The sequence below is a fragment of the Ursus arctos genome, unplaced genomic scaffold, assembly GCF_023065955.2.
Source record: "Ursus arctos isolate Adak ecotype North America unplaced genomic scaffold, UrsArc2.0 scaffold_36, whole genome shotgun sequence".
Lineage (NCBI taxonomy): Eukaryota > Metazoa > Chordata > Mammalia > Carnivora > Ursidae > Ursus > Ursus arctos.
Window position 1 is genome coordinate 11,685,288 of NW_026623050.1, and position 15,297 is coordinate 11,700,584.

Sequence of the window (15,297 nt, forward strand, 5' to 3'; positions counted from 1 at the left end):
TCCACCGTTTAATTATTATTCTTTCCCCCCCTTGCTAACAATAAGAAGTCTGTGGGGAGACACTTTAAGACCAAGCAAACACCATACTCCCTCCTCATTAAGTTTCCCACTGGATTTGCCACCCACTGATGATTTTTGCCTAATCCAGTCTTTACCATGGTGGTTGCAAAATGATGATTTTTCCAACCAAGCTTTCTCTCTACCTTTAACAGTAGGCTGTTAGGATTCTGTGTGCAAAAGCCCTCCCTTCTCTCTTAATTCATTATTTATTGGTATGAACTCATGAATTTTGTTTTTACCCCGAATGGTTTATAATTCATTACTGTCCATAATTATTTTGATGCTCACGTTGTCCCAGATTTGGTCAGTAGGAGCCTTTCAAGATGGCGATGCCCTTGTGACTTGTCGCCATCATATTTTTGAGCATTTTCTTGCTTTCTGATGACACAGGATCCCCAGGCTTATCTAATGTCTGCTTGCTGCAGCTCAGGGTCATAATTTTGAATAGCTTTTCTATAGTTCTGCTCCTAAGGCCTCCTAGGGCTAGTTATCACCTTATAAAGGGTCTCAGACTGCTCTGTTATTTGATTTTGTGTGCGTCCTTTTGTAGCTCTCCGGTTTTCTTCTTTCCTGGCTGTCAGGCAGTTGTAAGTGACTTTAGCAGGTCCCTCCAGCTTCAGCTCTTTTAAGCTGCTGCTGCTAATTCTTTATTGGCTGGAAAATGAGATAGCCAAACTTGTTCAGTTCTATGTAATGTAAAAGGGAATGGGCTACAAGGGAGGGCCCACAACATACTTTATGAGCAAAGTGTATGCGCTTGAGTGCATGAACTTAATTTTGTTTTTTGGTCTTTTTTACTTTGGTTCTCGGCTGTGCTGTGGATAGTTGAAGTTGTGGATGGGGACTTGGATAAATAAATGGTTATTGGTCTTCTAAACGGTTTGTAAAGAAGAAGGATATTTGTGTCCCCTTTGAGTGATAGGATTTCAGGTCAGATTTTCTTTCCAAACCCAATCCCACTCTTAAAATACAAATTTCAAAAAATCTACCAAAAGGTGTTGAAGTAGTGACTTTCAGCCCTCACTGCACACTGGAATCACCTGGGGAGATTTTTAATGTTCTGATATCTGAGTCTAACCCCCACAGATTTTAATTAATTAGTTTGGGGGGGCTGATGATTGGGAGTTTCAAAAGTTCCTCTGATAATTCTCAAATACAGGCAGGATTGAGAACCACCACTGTAAAGAATTAAAAAAAAAAAAAAAAGAGAAAAGAAAAGAAATCCTATAGCCTAACCCCTGCCTTGTTCAACAGTCAACCGTAAGATATTTCTTTATAGATAAGGAAAGGGAAGGGAAGGGACTTGTCCATATAAATGACATTCTGTTTTCCATTGCAAACGAACCTGTTCCTTCAAGCCAGGTTTCATGTGTCAGAATCTCCTAGGGATTTTGTTTAAGTGCAGAGTCCTGGGTCTCTCCGAGACCCGCTGGATTGGGATCTCGGGGTGATGGGGCCCTGGAACCTGCATTCCCACAAGTCTCCCAATTGCTGCTCCTAAACATTAAAGTTTCAAAACCAGCATTCTGAATAGATTATTTATGTTCATGAAGAAGATCCAAGTTATTTATCATACATGGTTTGCAGAAATAACGTATAAAGGATAAGCTACAGCTAAATGCCAATGTTAATTTTCAATAAATCTATAAAGCAGATTTTGGCATGTCTTTTGCAGGATGTTAGCTCAAGTAAAGCTTCATGCATTTATGATGATTATATGGAAATATTTAACTTTCCTCCAGCAAAGATGTATGGAATTCATGTGTACTTGTAAAATTTAAGCAGATTAATGCCAATAGATAGAGATGACTCTGGTAAGATTTTGCCCTCGGCTAAAAAAAAAGTGGTTCTGGTTAACTATAGAAAAAATAGACCTAGCCTTAGTAATTTGGTGGATGATGGTTGTTGGCCATTTCATACATTATCCTGCAGACACGTGCTCAGGCTCCACGTTCATTAACAGAGCCAGGCTCAGGGACCTTGCAGAGGAGCACTGGCCATTTACAGCCCTGTTCTACCTTAGGGCTAATTAAACTTATAATGGTCTGAGAGCGGGAATGAAGACAAGCCACCCCCTAACTCCTTCCACCGCCTGTGATTGCCGAGCACTGACCAGGGCATGGACCGCCTTATGGAAACCAGAAGTTATTGACTATCACAAGGCTGGGATTGTCTTAAGATGCTAAAGTTTTCACCTTAATGAAATGTTTTTGGGACTCTTAAATCAGTTTGAAATTGCTAGATGGAGTTTTTTTATTTATGTAATACTTCATTTACATCATATTTTTGTAGTTTATCCTTTTTAGTCTTTTTATTATTATTTATAAATAAAAAAAATTAAATGAGCCATCCTAATTGATCCGAGTGGGTCAGTGCAGTGTTGCTAAGGGTACAGCTGCTATAGGGTTTTTTTTGGGGGAAAAAATCCATCCTGTCCGTTACACTGTTCAGTAAACTCTTTACTGAATCAGATCCCTCTCTCCTCCAACATGCTAGCTAATAGTCTCACTACTCTTATTTCACCTTAAATTGGCATTCTGATGGTTTCCTTTATGGATTTTGAGAGGCCACCCCTATTTGGGAATGGTTCTCATTTACCAGCTCTGAACACAGACTATAGGTTTCAGGGATTGCGAGCACCTTTTTGCAGAATAAAAGCCAAGTACCAGACTTCACACGCGGACAGCTAAGGATCAGGGAGAGAGCCACTGAGAAACACCACGTCCTTTGTTTTAGGGATAACAGAAACGTCAGTGCGTTCTTTCTGAAGGTCAGTGAGGTCCGTTCCAGTGTTTCTTTTTTTTTTTTTTTTAAGATTTATTTATTTATTTATTTGACAGAGAGACAGCCAGCAAGAGAGGGAACACAAGCAGGGGGAGTGGGAGAGGAAAAAGCAGGCTTCCGGCAGAGGAGCCTCATGTGGGGCTCGATCCCATAACGCTGGGATCACGCCCTGAGCCGAAGGCAGATGCTTAACGACTGCGCCACCCAGGCACTCCCGTTCCAGTGTTTCTGATTCCCCCATGCCTCCTGCCCAGGAGGATCATTTTGACCCTATACGGGGAGACACATCAGGCAAGAGAATGGTTAGTCGTTTTATCACGACGCTGCTTGGGGGTGTGTAAGATCTTGGAGAGGGTGTGGAGCAGAGCCCCCACGAAGTAGATGGTGTGCCAAGCAGCCGTAGTACGGTAAGGGAGATCAGGGGACAGCTTGTGGGGCTGGAGAAATCCTGGAAAAAACACAAATGTGGATGCTTTCCTTCTTTGTAGTATGAAATGCTTCATGTGACACCACCAATGAGCTCGCCAGATGTCCTCAAGACGAGTCCGGTGGCTGATGCTGCCGGCTGGGTGGATGTAGATAAAGAAACTCTCCAACACAAGAAATACCCGAATGTGTTCGGGATTGGGGACTGCACTAACCTTCCCACGTCGAAGACCGCTGCCGCAGTAGGTAAGAGAATGAGCTGGTTTCCTCCTCTCTCAGAATGATGTCACCCTGAGGCACCATCATAACAAAAACCAAAGCTTGGCACAAATGGCATCGCATTAATAATGAAACTTTTGTGGCCTAAAAATGACTTCAGGCTTCCTAACACAGAAGCAAGTTGTCTGTGAGCTTAGTATTGTGTGAAGAAGAAAGAGTAGCCTGACCTCATCTGCCTTTGTTCAGGTCCGAGTAGCTGTTTGCAGGGGAGGGGGCATTAGGGAGAGGGTACCACTTTCCCAGCTCTCTGGAATTCTGTTACTTCTCATACTGCCACGCTCCGCTCCTTGGCCTTTTTTGCCTGTGACACTAGGCAGGTTGGCTATTTTTCTTCGGCTTGAAACACCGTGAAGTTGGGGAAGTGTTTGTTTCCACAGAAAATACATGCAAGTCAATGAAAGCTTGCAGACCAGAAAATTGTTCTGTTAGGACAAATACAGTGGAGCGTGCCCTGATTGGTACACGATTAAGGCCTTAGGCTGGAAAACTAAATTCTTTACCTCCATGTTCTGCACTAGCAGTGACGAGGAGAATTGCCTTTTAGATGCTGTCCTCTCTAGACAGGAACTGTCTTCTCCAGATGCTATGAACACAAGTGTTTTGTGTGAATTGCATGCCTGCAGAACAGATTGTGTTGCTTTCACTATTGCAACCCACGAAGGGCTTTCTAGGAAACGTACTCAATGTCTTTTTCATTATTAATAATCCTTTCCCCCAACTCTTGAGTTAAGAAATCTCAAACCTGTGAAAAATTGGAAAGTACAATGAATATCCATGTAGCCTTCAGATATTAACCAGTTATCATCTTTTGTAACGCTGGCTTTATTTCTCTATGTACATTTTTTTTGCCGAGCCATTTGAAAGTGAGTTTTGACATAGTAATACCTCGCCCTCCAGTGCGTTGACCTGCGTCTCTCAAGAGAACTTTCTCCTCTATATCCACAAGACCATGAGCATGTCCAAGGAATTGAACATTGAACACTATATTATCTCATATATAATCATCTCATATACAAGCCAGTTCCGATTTCTCCAGTTTTCTTAAAAATGGCCTTTATTACCCCCCGCCCCCCCCGATATCCATGAGCCAGTTAAGGGTTCTACACTGCATTGGATGTCATGTCTCTTCGGTTTCTTTAATCTAGAATAGGGCTTCTGACATTTGTTTTTTGACTTTCATGACACTGGCGTTTTTGAAGAATCCAAGTTGGTTGTCTTGTAGAACATCCCATAATTTAGAACTGTCTGGTGGTTTTCTTAAAATTAGATTCAGGTGATCCATTTTGGCAAGACCCGCCACACGTGAGGCTGTGTTCCTCCCGCTGCCTTACCTTAGGAGCCCGCCATGTTAGCTTGTCTTATCCTTGGTGAAGCTAGATTTCAAGGCTGGGTGCCTGTTGGTTCTCTCCACTGTACAGGTATCTTTTCTCTTTCTGATTTATAGGCAGACTGCATGATGGTACTTTACATTTACATTTCTCTTACTGTAACCTGCTGAATTTATGTGTGGAAAATGCCTGTGGATGCGTGCGAAGCCCAGATTACCCAGTGTGTGGCCTACTTCAAACACATTTCATTCACTGTTCTGAAGAGATAATATTAAATATGATTACACAAAAAGTTATATGTGAAAAATCTTGCTCCCAGCTCTGTCTTGCATTTGCTGCTTCTGCATCCCCCTAACCATGTAGAGAGTGTCCCCATTGTTTTTACATCTGCTTTTTTCCCGTCTATATTCTATTGTATGGTTGCTCCAGAATTTATTTAATGAGTCTACTGTTAAATTATATTTATGTTGTTTCCAATCTGTTTGTATTTCAGACAGTGTGAATGCTTTCATTGCATTCATGTTAAATGCACGTATATATGTGTGTGTGTCATTTCACATTTTAGCGATGAAATAACAGTAGTCCCAGTGTTCCCCAAGTGGATGCACATTTCTCATTAGATTCCCTTCCCCAGGTGTTCTGAGTATCCCTAGCAAGGTTTTCACTTGTTCCATAACCCATTCTTGGGTTACTTGCCACCCAACCAGGTGTCTTACCTCATTCCAGACCACTGTGCTACTGTGAGTGAGACCCCCATCTTGCCACATTGATTCCAGCTTTCCTGGGGCTCATGCCTCTTTCTGTGCTCCAAGATGCTCCCTTCATTACCCACACCACAGTCAAGACCAGGATGTGACATTTAACAAGTTAACTGAAGGTCTGGGCATAACAGAAAGAGATTATAATATGGGGAAAACCCACAACTCACATACACTTTCATACACACACACACCTTAAACCTGGACAGTGTGACTGCTTCCTGGGTCCCAGCCTTTCTGCTGGTGGCACCTGCTGGCCATTGTTTCTCCTCATCTGTTGGCCCTGATGCCCTGCTGCAGAGGCCTCCTCGGGTCTTCTCAGTAAAGATTCCAAGCTCTCTATGACCTTCAAAAGGGAACAGAGTTTTCCAAAATGGAAATAGGACCTTTAGAGATGTTAAAACAATGAGGACAGCCAGTTTATATATATAAAATAAAAAAAAATTTGTATATATATTTTTCAAGTGTAGAATTTCCCTTTACAGATAAATTTTGTTGACTCTTGACTTTGGGGATCGCAAAATAACTTCCTTACTGAACATTTTACAGTATAAACATAACCCATCTTTTCTCAGAAGTAAATCTAGTTTTCTACTGCTAGAGACACAAACTGCCTGTATTTTTAAAAGGGCAGTCTTGATTATTCAAAATTGAACACAGTCTGGGAATTAGATGATATTAAGGAATTATTGCTAGTATTTCAGGTGGAAAAATGCGATTAGGTTTGTATTTAAGATGTTTCTCATTTTTCAGAGATATACGCAGAAAAAATTATGGGTGAATTGTTGTGATGTTTGCTCTGAAAATACTCCAGAAAAAAAAAAAGTGGTCTGTATGATGGGATAGATGAAACAAGAATGATAGAGTTTGAATATTTTCAAAATAAAAAAGGCAGTCTCCCACTCTTGCCATCAAAACCCAAAAATATCCATCTACGTGTCTGACTGTCTCTGTCTGGTCCAGACCAGCCTCAGCCAGGGCATTCCAGTACAGGGGACAACTCACTGTTTGGCCTAATTGGATATACCTGAGGCTGTCTGAACAAGGACAAAGGGACATCTGAATAGGCTAGGGGATTCTGGACACACAGACCAAGTTGACAACCTTTGACCTCTAGGATTAGGGGGAGTGGGTTTGGGGGAGGGCCATCCTTAGGGTTCTCTTGTTGGAGAGAACTGGCTCTTGAGTTTTGAACTTATAGAGGCATCTGTGTGGGCCTTTGATGAATTAAAGAACCCCTTCTGGTAGCCAGAACTTCGAGTGGTAAGGCGAGTCATGTTCTAGTTAAAATCTAGAGGGATAGGGGAATAGAGGCTTCCTAACTTGTTTGCATTTATTTGCAAATTAGTTTTCTTGGAAAACCTAGATGCTTATATTTTTCTAACTTTTCCATTTCTCTTATAGCTGCCCAGTCGGGAATACTTGACAGAACAATTTCTCTAATTATGAAGAATCAAAAACCAGTGAAAAAGGTTTGTATGCCTTGTACAAAGCCCCGTCTCAATTACCATCTCCTATTCTGTGTGAAAGCAGTGTTTTCCCCAATTCTGCCACTTTCTTAATTGGTTTCTTTCATAGGGGCTCTTTAATGTTTGCCTTTTTTTTTTTAATGATTTTATTTATTTATTTGACAGATATAGAGACAGCCAGCGAGAGAGGGAACACAAGCAGGGGGAGTGGGAGAGGAAGAAGCAGGCTCATAGTGGAGGAGCCTGATGTGGGGCTCGATCCCATAACACCAGGATCACGCCCTGAGCCGAAGGCAGACGCTTAACCACTGTGCCACCCAGGCGCCCCTAATGTTTGCCTTTTGCATATATTTTTGTTAGATAATTTCCACGTTTCACTGTATAAAAAATGAAAATATACAAGAAAGAATGAATATTGCCACTATTTAGAGTAAATAATACATTCTAAAGTATTTCTATAATACCATGAAAAAAGCCACTTTCCAATTCCGTCTCACATGCAAATGTAGTATGACGGCTACACCTCGTGTCCACTGGTGACTGGCTACAACCGTGTGATTCTCGCGGAGTTCGATTACAATGCTCAGCCACTGGAAACCTTCCCCTTTGACCAGAGCAGAGAGCGACTTACCATGTACATCATGAAGGCCGACCTGATGCCTTTCCTGTACTGGAATATGATGCTGAGGTAAGGTCATGGCCCAGGGTAGAGACGCGCTCACTGGCTTGTGCAGGTGGTTGTTTCAAGGAGGGCTTCAAGCTTCAGGAGAGATCAGGACCCACAGCAGAACCGGCGGGTGGGATCTGCTTTGTTGCGCTGTTTCTCGTGGATGAGTGATGGCAGCCTAGGATCTGTGACCTCAGCCGTGCGTGGTGGGAGAGCGGCTGCTCTGGGCGAGGAAAGGGAGCCATCCCACATCTGCCAGCCCCAGGGAAGCAACCTCTTCTCTTCTTCATTATTGACAGTGACCAAGTCTTCTGTCTTCCATGCCCTGGCTCTCTCTAGCTGCTGGATGAATAGTAATAGTAATAATAATAATAATAATAATAATAATAATAATAGTAAATCACTTTCACGTGTCCAGTACTTTTTCATCTGCCAGCTTTTGTTTTTATTGTGTTCCAGGAAAAATAAAACCTAGTGATTAAGAGCATAGCTTTGGAGTAGACTTGTGTCGGATTCCTGCCTCTGCCATTCACTAGCTGTGTGTCCTAGGGCAAGTCGCTTAAACAGTCTATGTTCAAGTTTCTTTCCTTTTTTTTAAGTTTCTTTTTTTAAAAGAAGATTTTATTTATTTGAGAAAGAGACAGAGATAGCGACGGAGATCGTGAGTGGGAAGGAGAGGGAGAAGCAGACTCCCCGCTGAGTAGGGAGCCCGATGCGGGACTCGATCTCAGGACTGTGGGATCATGACCTGAGCTGAAGGCAGAGGCTTAACCAACTGAGCCACCCAGGTGTCCCTATGTTTAAGTTTCTTATCTGCAGAATGAAATGAACATTGCCCACCTCATGGGTTGAGGATTAATGAGATGACACATAGACAGCGACATAGTAGGCATTCAATAAGTAAATAGAGAAATAAAAATAGAGTTCTTAATAGAGTTCTTCTTTGTCCAAAGGATGGCCATCTCATTTCACTTGTCCAAACCCTTAAGAGATAGTTAAGTCAGGATGTGTACAGCAGTGGTTTTTAAGCAGGGGTGGCTTTGTCCCCAGGGGACAGTTGGCGATAAGGGAGACATTTGATTGGCACAACTGGAGGGGATGCTTGGGAGCGTCTAGTGGGCAGAGGCCAGAGATGTTGCTGAGCATTCTAAGATGCACAAGACAGTCCCACCACAAAGAAATATCTGGTCCAAAATGTCAGTAGGGCCACGGTTGAGAAACCCTGACCTATACCTAATTCACAAGCAAATGAGAGTAGAGAGGATTGCGGTTTGCAGGCAGTGGAGGCTTCACACCTGTTTGCTGAATTGAGTCCCCATGTCCAGGCTCCCCTAGCAAGTCTGCGTCAAAGCCAGGATCCAAAGTACGTTGTCCTCTCCGGGTCATGGGATCTTTCTACTTCACTAGACAAATGTTGCTTTATGTGCTGAGAAGCAGGCTCTGTGTGCAACCTGGCTTCCCGTTCAGCTTCCTGCTGCTGAAATCACCCTCAGCTTTTCTGATGCAAATAATCTTCTCCCGTCATTTCTTCCAGGGGTTATTGGGGAGGACCAGCTTTTCTGAGGAAGGTGTTCCATCTGGGTATGAGTTAAGGAGGGCTCAACCCTTGCTCTCCTTGGATGGCTTCTGAACCCAAATCACAGTCGCTGATTGACCAAGGGCAGCGCGAAGAACTTAAAACCTAACCCTGTGCAAAGAGTTTACTGCTGGATCATGGTGACCAAATGCCTCCCTTTTCAGTGCCTCTGGATCGCCACCATGTGGTCGCCCAGGATGAGTTCGATTCTTTGGAGATATTCAAATGAAAGAATAGATTTCTATTTTTTAAATAAAAGCTTGCCATTGATTGAGATTCTGTGAGGCAGTTTGATCTTGACTAGTGGAATGAGAAGTTACAGCAGTTGGGAGCAGAAGTTGGTGGCGGGAGCTTACCTGTTGCCTCCTGTAAGTGTTCCTGGCATGATTTCACCAGAGCCTGTTTGGATTCACAGAAGGTCACTCTAGGGAAAGCATTATTTCAAACGGCGTGTGTGACGCCCTGAACACGTGATGCTTAGAACGCCTCTGCGGGGGCATGGAGGCTGCTGCCCCGTGGCTCTGCCACCACATTTGTGCTGAGGCCACAGCTCCCCCGGGCTAGTGACGGACGTGGTGCTGGCCCACCACTGTAGGAGGTGGGACTCCGCGGGCAGCTGGCTCCAGGATTCCCCCTCAACCTGGCTGGAACAGTCTTACAACTGTGTCGTCAGAGGTTCTCTATCCCGGACCCTCCTACCTTCCCCTCTTCCTGTCCCAGGCGTCCCACCTGCATCATGGTCTGAAAGCCCTCCCTGCCCCTCCCGTTCCTTCTCCTTGAGACTTCGCAGACATTTCCCCCGCTGAATGTTTTGCAAATCTTACTGTCTCAGAGCCCCACCTCTTCAGGGAACTTAGGCACACGGAGGATGAGGGTAGAGGAATTCTGAGTGCGTGGTGAACATTGGTTTGACGCGGTCCCGATTTTGGCCAGTAACATTTTGAATGAGTTCACATTGGAAATATTGCAGGAAATCGTTCATTTATCTGAAGCTCCGCAGTGGCTTCAAAGTCATTTTTTCCCAATCTGTTTATTTGTAGAAACTTCCAGTTTCAGTTCAGTCTGGTATTGTAAACCTTTGTACATTTCATATTTACTTATAAACTCCACCAAAAGGAAATGCATAGCAGTCTAGGTAATGCTTTAGATTTTACAGCTGTCCTGGGTTCAAAGCTAAGCGTTACCTAGTTTAGGCAACAGTGTTACCTAGGACTGCCAAGTCTTTCTGATTTCCTGGAGTTCTGCGGATGACTTGAGAAACGCTCAGGCATTCATTCATTCATTCAACAGATATTTACTGACCACGTGCTACCTGCCAAGTACGTTTCTGGCCCCGGGGAGATTTAGTGTGAACTGGGTGGAGAGTGCTGTGCTCATACTTTTGTGGTTTGTTTGATTGTTTCTTCATCTTTTCCTGGGATGCCAGGGGGCTTGCTGGTTGAGGTCTTGATTGGTTTGGAAAGGAGACTTTCTTTGGTGGCACATGTTCTGGGAGAGAACAACGCACCCACCACTCCAGGAGCAGACCCCTGGCAGCAGGAGCGGAAGGAAGATGTTTTCTGTGGTAACCACATATCTTGTCTGCAATATTCCTGTTTAACACCTGTTATCCTGGCATAGCTATTCATAGTTGCCCCTTTCATTCCAGAATGTCCTGTTTGGACAATTTACTGACCACTCTTGTGGGTGCACTCACCGCCCCCCACCCCACCCCAGTTCTAGAACAGGAGAGCAGAGCCACAAAAGGTGCTCGTCACCTCATGTGCATTCACACGGTGCTTGTGAAGCAGACAGCGGTGGGATTATTCCACCGTGAACTCCGAGTCCCTCCCTGAGATGGCTGCAGCCTGGCTCCTGGTGGGCTGCCCATGCCAGCAGGCCTGTGAGAGCAGAGTTGGGTGCTATTCACCTCACATGATCTCCCTCTGCAAGATCCAAGAGGTCCTGGGAATAGCCAGCCATTACTTTCTCCCTGGATGTGGACAGAAGTGCTGGTGAAGCTGGTTTCTGCATTTTTAGGGATGGGCTGGGATTCTGGGAATGGCTGAGGAGGCTCTAAGTCAAGTCACTTTGAAATCCCTCGCAGGGTGGAGCGGAGCCTCCTGGACTGTTCATGATCACGTTTTCTGAATAAACCTCCAAGCATCAGGGAATTGCTTTTGGATTCACATTATGCTGGACACAATTTATTGCCAAGGCTGGAAGGAGCGGTAAACAGTATTGGCCAGAATTCCAGAAAAGCTTGGCCTTTGAAACCTTATCTCCTTAACCACAACTGTGGGGTTGGCCAAGGGATGGACCTTCCCTGGGACGGCCTCTAGTTATTGGGATCGGGCACCAGGATAGAGACGAGGGTGGGTGGTTTCTCCAACGGTGGGGCCTCTGGCAGAGTGAGGCTGCAGGTCCCACCCTGTGGAGAGCTTTGTCTGACTCAGAGGCTGATGCCTTCAGAATACAGAAGTGACACCAGGCTACAACTATTGACTTGAGAAATCTCTCCTTGGTCCCCTCCCCTTGTCCCTGGAGCTTCTTCCTGGGGACTGAAATTCCTGCCTTGGCATTAGCCCTGGGTGAGCTATGGCTAGGGTGGCAGCTTAGGGACCACTGGGGTACAGGGAGGGAAGTGAGACTTGTCACCAGGGGGAACATGGTTTCAGATTTAGATTTTTTTGCTATTAAAAACAGTTTTAATGTTTTTTGCTTATGTCTAACTTAAAAAAAAAGATTTAATTGATTTATTTGGGAGAGAGTGGGAGCAAGAGTGAGAGACAGAGAGAAAGCACAGAGGGAGAGGGAGAAGCAGACTCCCCGCTGAGCAGGGAGCCAGTTGCGGGGCGCTCAGTCCCAGGATCCTGAGATCATGACCTGAGCTGAAGGCAGAGGCTTAACCAACTGAGCCACCCAGGCGCCCTCTTATGTCTGACTTTGGTAGAAAACTTAGAGAATAGAGATAAAAAATAAAAATTATTCCAAATCCATCCCCCAGTTATAGTAACTAATAAGTCTTGGTGTCTTTTTCTCTGTCGACCTAATATCATCACATATAAACTTTTTGAAAACAAAAAGCATCACATTGCAAGTGCTGTCTGTGTTTTATACTTCTTACGTGTTGCATACCCAGAGGTTGGTTGGAGAGAGGAGTAGATTGGTGAGTAATTAATTATACGAGGAACACAGATCCTTTGTGTTGGCTGAGAGAATTGCTAATTAATTAATGTAACAAATGTATGTCCCGTACCTAGTAGAGAATTGGGGTATAGTCAGTCCTAGATACTTTTCTCACATAACCCTACAACAATCCCACAAACAGAATTATCAAAGACATGGACTATTTTTCTTTTTGAGGAAGATAGCTTTTGTAACCCAACATTTAAGAGTAGCTTCTCTAATTGTTTTAATGCACTGGATAACTCCAGTCTGATTTTAAAACAAAGTTCCACATTGAAGCCTAAGACCACTCTTGGAGCTTTCAGTCAGGATGAACACATTGTCACCATCTCAGGGAAGGAAGGAACAAGAGAATTGCTTTGGATAAGCTGAAGCTTTTTGTTTGTTATTAATTTAAAGATTTTATTTATTTGAGAGAGAGAGACAGAGAGAGTAAGTGGTGGGGGGAGGAGCAGAGGGAGAAGCAGACTCCCTACTGAGCAGGGAGCCTGATGGGGGGGGGGGGGCTCGAACCCAGGACCCCGAGATCACGACTGGAGCCGAAGGCAGGCGCTATACCGACTGAGCCTCCCAGGCATCCCAAGCTGAAGCTTTTTGAATGGATTAATGAAAACCAGGTCTTTCTAGTTAGGTTAACTGCCAAGTAGCTAAGGAGAATGCTTGTCTCTATGCAGGAGAAAGTCAAAGTTAATACTTTGCAACAGATAGGTAGAAAGATCACAAAAGACAGTTGAGAAAGATGGATGGTGAAATATTGGACAGTTTTCTCCCTCAATATTGATTTCTAAAATTAACTTCCTTGGAGTAGAGCACACTTGGAAAACCCTAAATTCAGTGATAGCTTTCCATATTTGCATGCAGCAGAACTGCGACTGCGTCCGTCACTTAGGGTTTGGGGCCCCATCTAGGCCAAAAGGGGGCAGAAGCTGCAGAAGGGCAGGAACTCCGGTTGCTGTGCTGGTACCCGCTGGCTTCAGACCTTGAAGGACAGCCCGACGGAACACAGGACTTGGAACCACAGACCTGGGCTCAAATCTGGGCTCTCCATTCACTAGCGTCTCAGCATTCAACTCAAGCTTTTGAACCACTGCCTTGCCACCTGTCGAGCTGGTGGTAACACCTACTTCGTAGAGTTGAGGTAAGCACTCCATGAATCACGGTACAGCTTTCAGCAGTTTGGCACGGAGACTGAAGATTATGTTGTCGTTAACTCTGGTAGTTGAATGAAGCACTCAGAAATACATCTCCTTCGACTAGGAATTCCTACCTGCCTGGGAGAACCGGGCTCGTGACACGGGTCTTCAACATCCTTGTTCTAACTGGAGGCCAGGTGGATTCTGTTACTCGATACTACATCTCCCTGCCTCCTTTCGGCAGACTTTCAGGTTGGAAGGTTCCCGGTGTCAGAGATTAGCCAACGTGCAGTAGTGGCTGAGAGCGCAGATCTGGACCCAGCCAGGGTCTCACTGGCTCTGGATCTGGGGGAAACTCTCTGGGCCCTGTTTTCTTGCCTATAAAATGGGAATTGTAGTAGTATTTACCTTCCTGGGTTATTGTGAGGACTCTTAACCAGTGCTCACCAAATAATAAACATGGCTCTCGATATAAGTTGTTAATTGCCTCAAGTCAATAAAAAAGTGGACTGGCTGTTTCCTAGTGATTTGTTATGAGTTATCCCATAGAAACAGATGGGTTCCTTTCCAGGAGGGGTCCTGTGGGCAGCCGGTCTGACCTAAGTTGTGTTGTGTTGATTCCAGTTAGTTTAGATCATAGAAGGCCCTTTGTATTCAGTCTCTCTTGATCTCAATCAATCCCTCTCTCCAGGGATTCAATAACTTCAAGAATTCATTATTAATTACTCCCACAGACATTTTGGAAGTATCTAATATATACAAGGCCCTGGGGATTCAGAGATGAAAGTCTTTGTCCTAAGTGAGCTCTGTTTAATTACTTATGTCAAGTGCCAAGAGTGAGGTCCCATTTGTATGTGCTCATAGAATTCAGAACATGCCACTGACTATACTAGTCATTCAGGGAGAATGTCCAGAAGAAAGTAAAGTTTGGGCTGAGTCCCTGTATTAGTGAAGACTCATTTGGTTGCAAGTGACAGAAATCCAGCCCAAATAGGTCTAAGCAAAAAAGGGGAACTTAACGGCTCATATAGCTAGGAAATCCAAGGGTAGACTTCAGGCTTGGCTAGATCTAGGAGTCAAATAATATGGTCAAGGTAATTTCTCTTTCCATCTCCTAATTCTTTTTCCCGCCGAGTCCATCTTCTATGGCAGACAAGCTTTCTCAGTGTGGCTAGGAAAGAGCGCTATATACATGTCCTCCCAGCTTGGCTTCCCTAGAGGGAAAAGAGGAACTTTGCTTTTTAAATGTCCATTAGCCAGTTCTGAGGAAGGATTACGATTATCATCTAATAAGCAAATGTGTTTCCCCGATCTGAATGACTGCAGGGATTTATCTTCTTTCGTTCAGTGCCGTATTACTAGTACCTACAAGAGAAGGATCTAGAAGAGCACGAAGTAAGTTCTTAGTAAATATTTGCTAAGTAGCTGAACTAACCGGCTGAATTTTGACCCTGTGCTCACTCCACATCTAGGGGAGTGGGGTTTGCTACCAAAAGGAAATTGGTAGAAAAATATTCTGAGCACCCCCAAACCATTAATCTTTATGGTCCAGAAACATGGGCAAGACTTTCCCGGAAGAAGAACCATTAATCTCTATGGTCCTGAAACATGGGCAAGACTTTCCCGGAAGAAGAGTGGAAGCTTCCCAG

At 44.3% G+C, this 15,297-nt stretch overlaps 1 protein-coding gene across 8 annotated transcripts in view; it reads left to right on the forward strand.

Annotated features, from left to right (window-relative positions):
• Positions 1-9,623, forward strand: part of SQOR (sulfide quinone oxidoreductase) — a 53,864-nt gene extending 44,241 nt beyond the window's left edge. For all 8 annotated transcript variants that reach the window (XM_048218946.2, XM_048218954.2, XM_048218947.2 and 5 more), the window contains 4 exons: positions 3,333-3,516; positions 7,040-7,107; positions 7,614-7,792; positions 9,306-9,623. In XM_048218946.2, coding sequence (XP_048074903.1) covers positions 3,333-3,516; positions 7,040-7,107; positions 7,614-7,792; positions 9,306-9,363 — 489 coding nt within the window. In that variant the 3' untranslated portion in view covers positions 9,364-9,623. The remainder of the gene's footprint in view (positions 1-3,332; positions 3,517-7,039; positions 7,108-7,613; positions 7,793-9,305) is intronic.
• Positions 9,624-15,297: the final 5,674 nt, after the last annotated feature.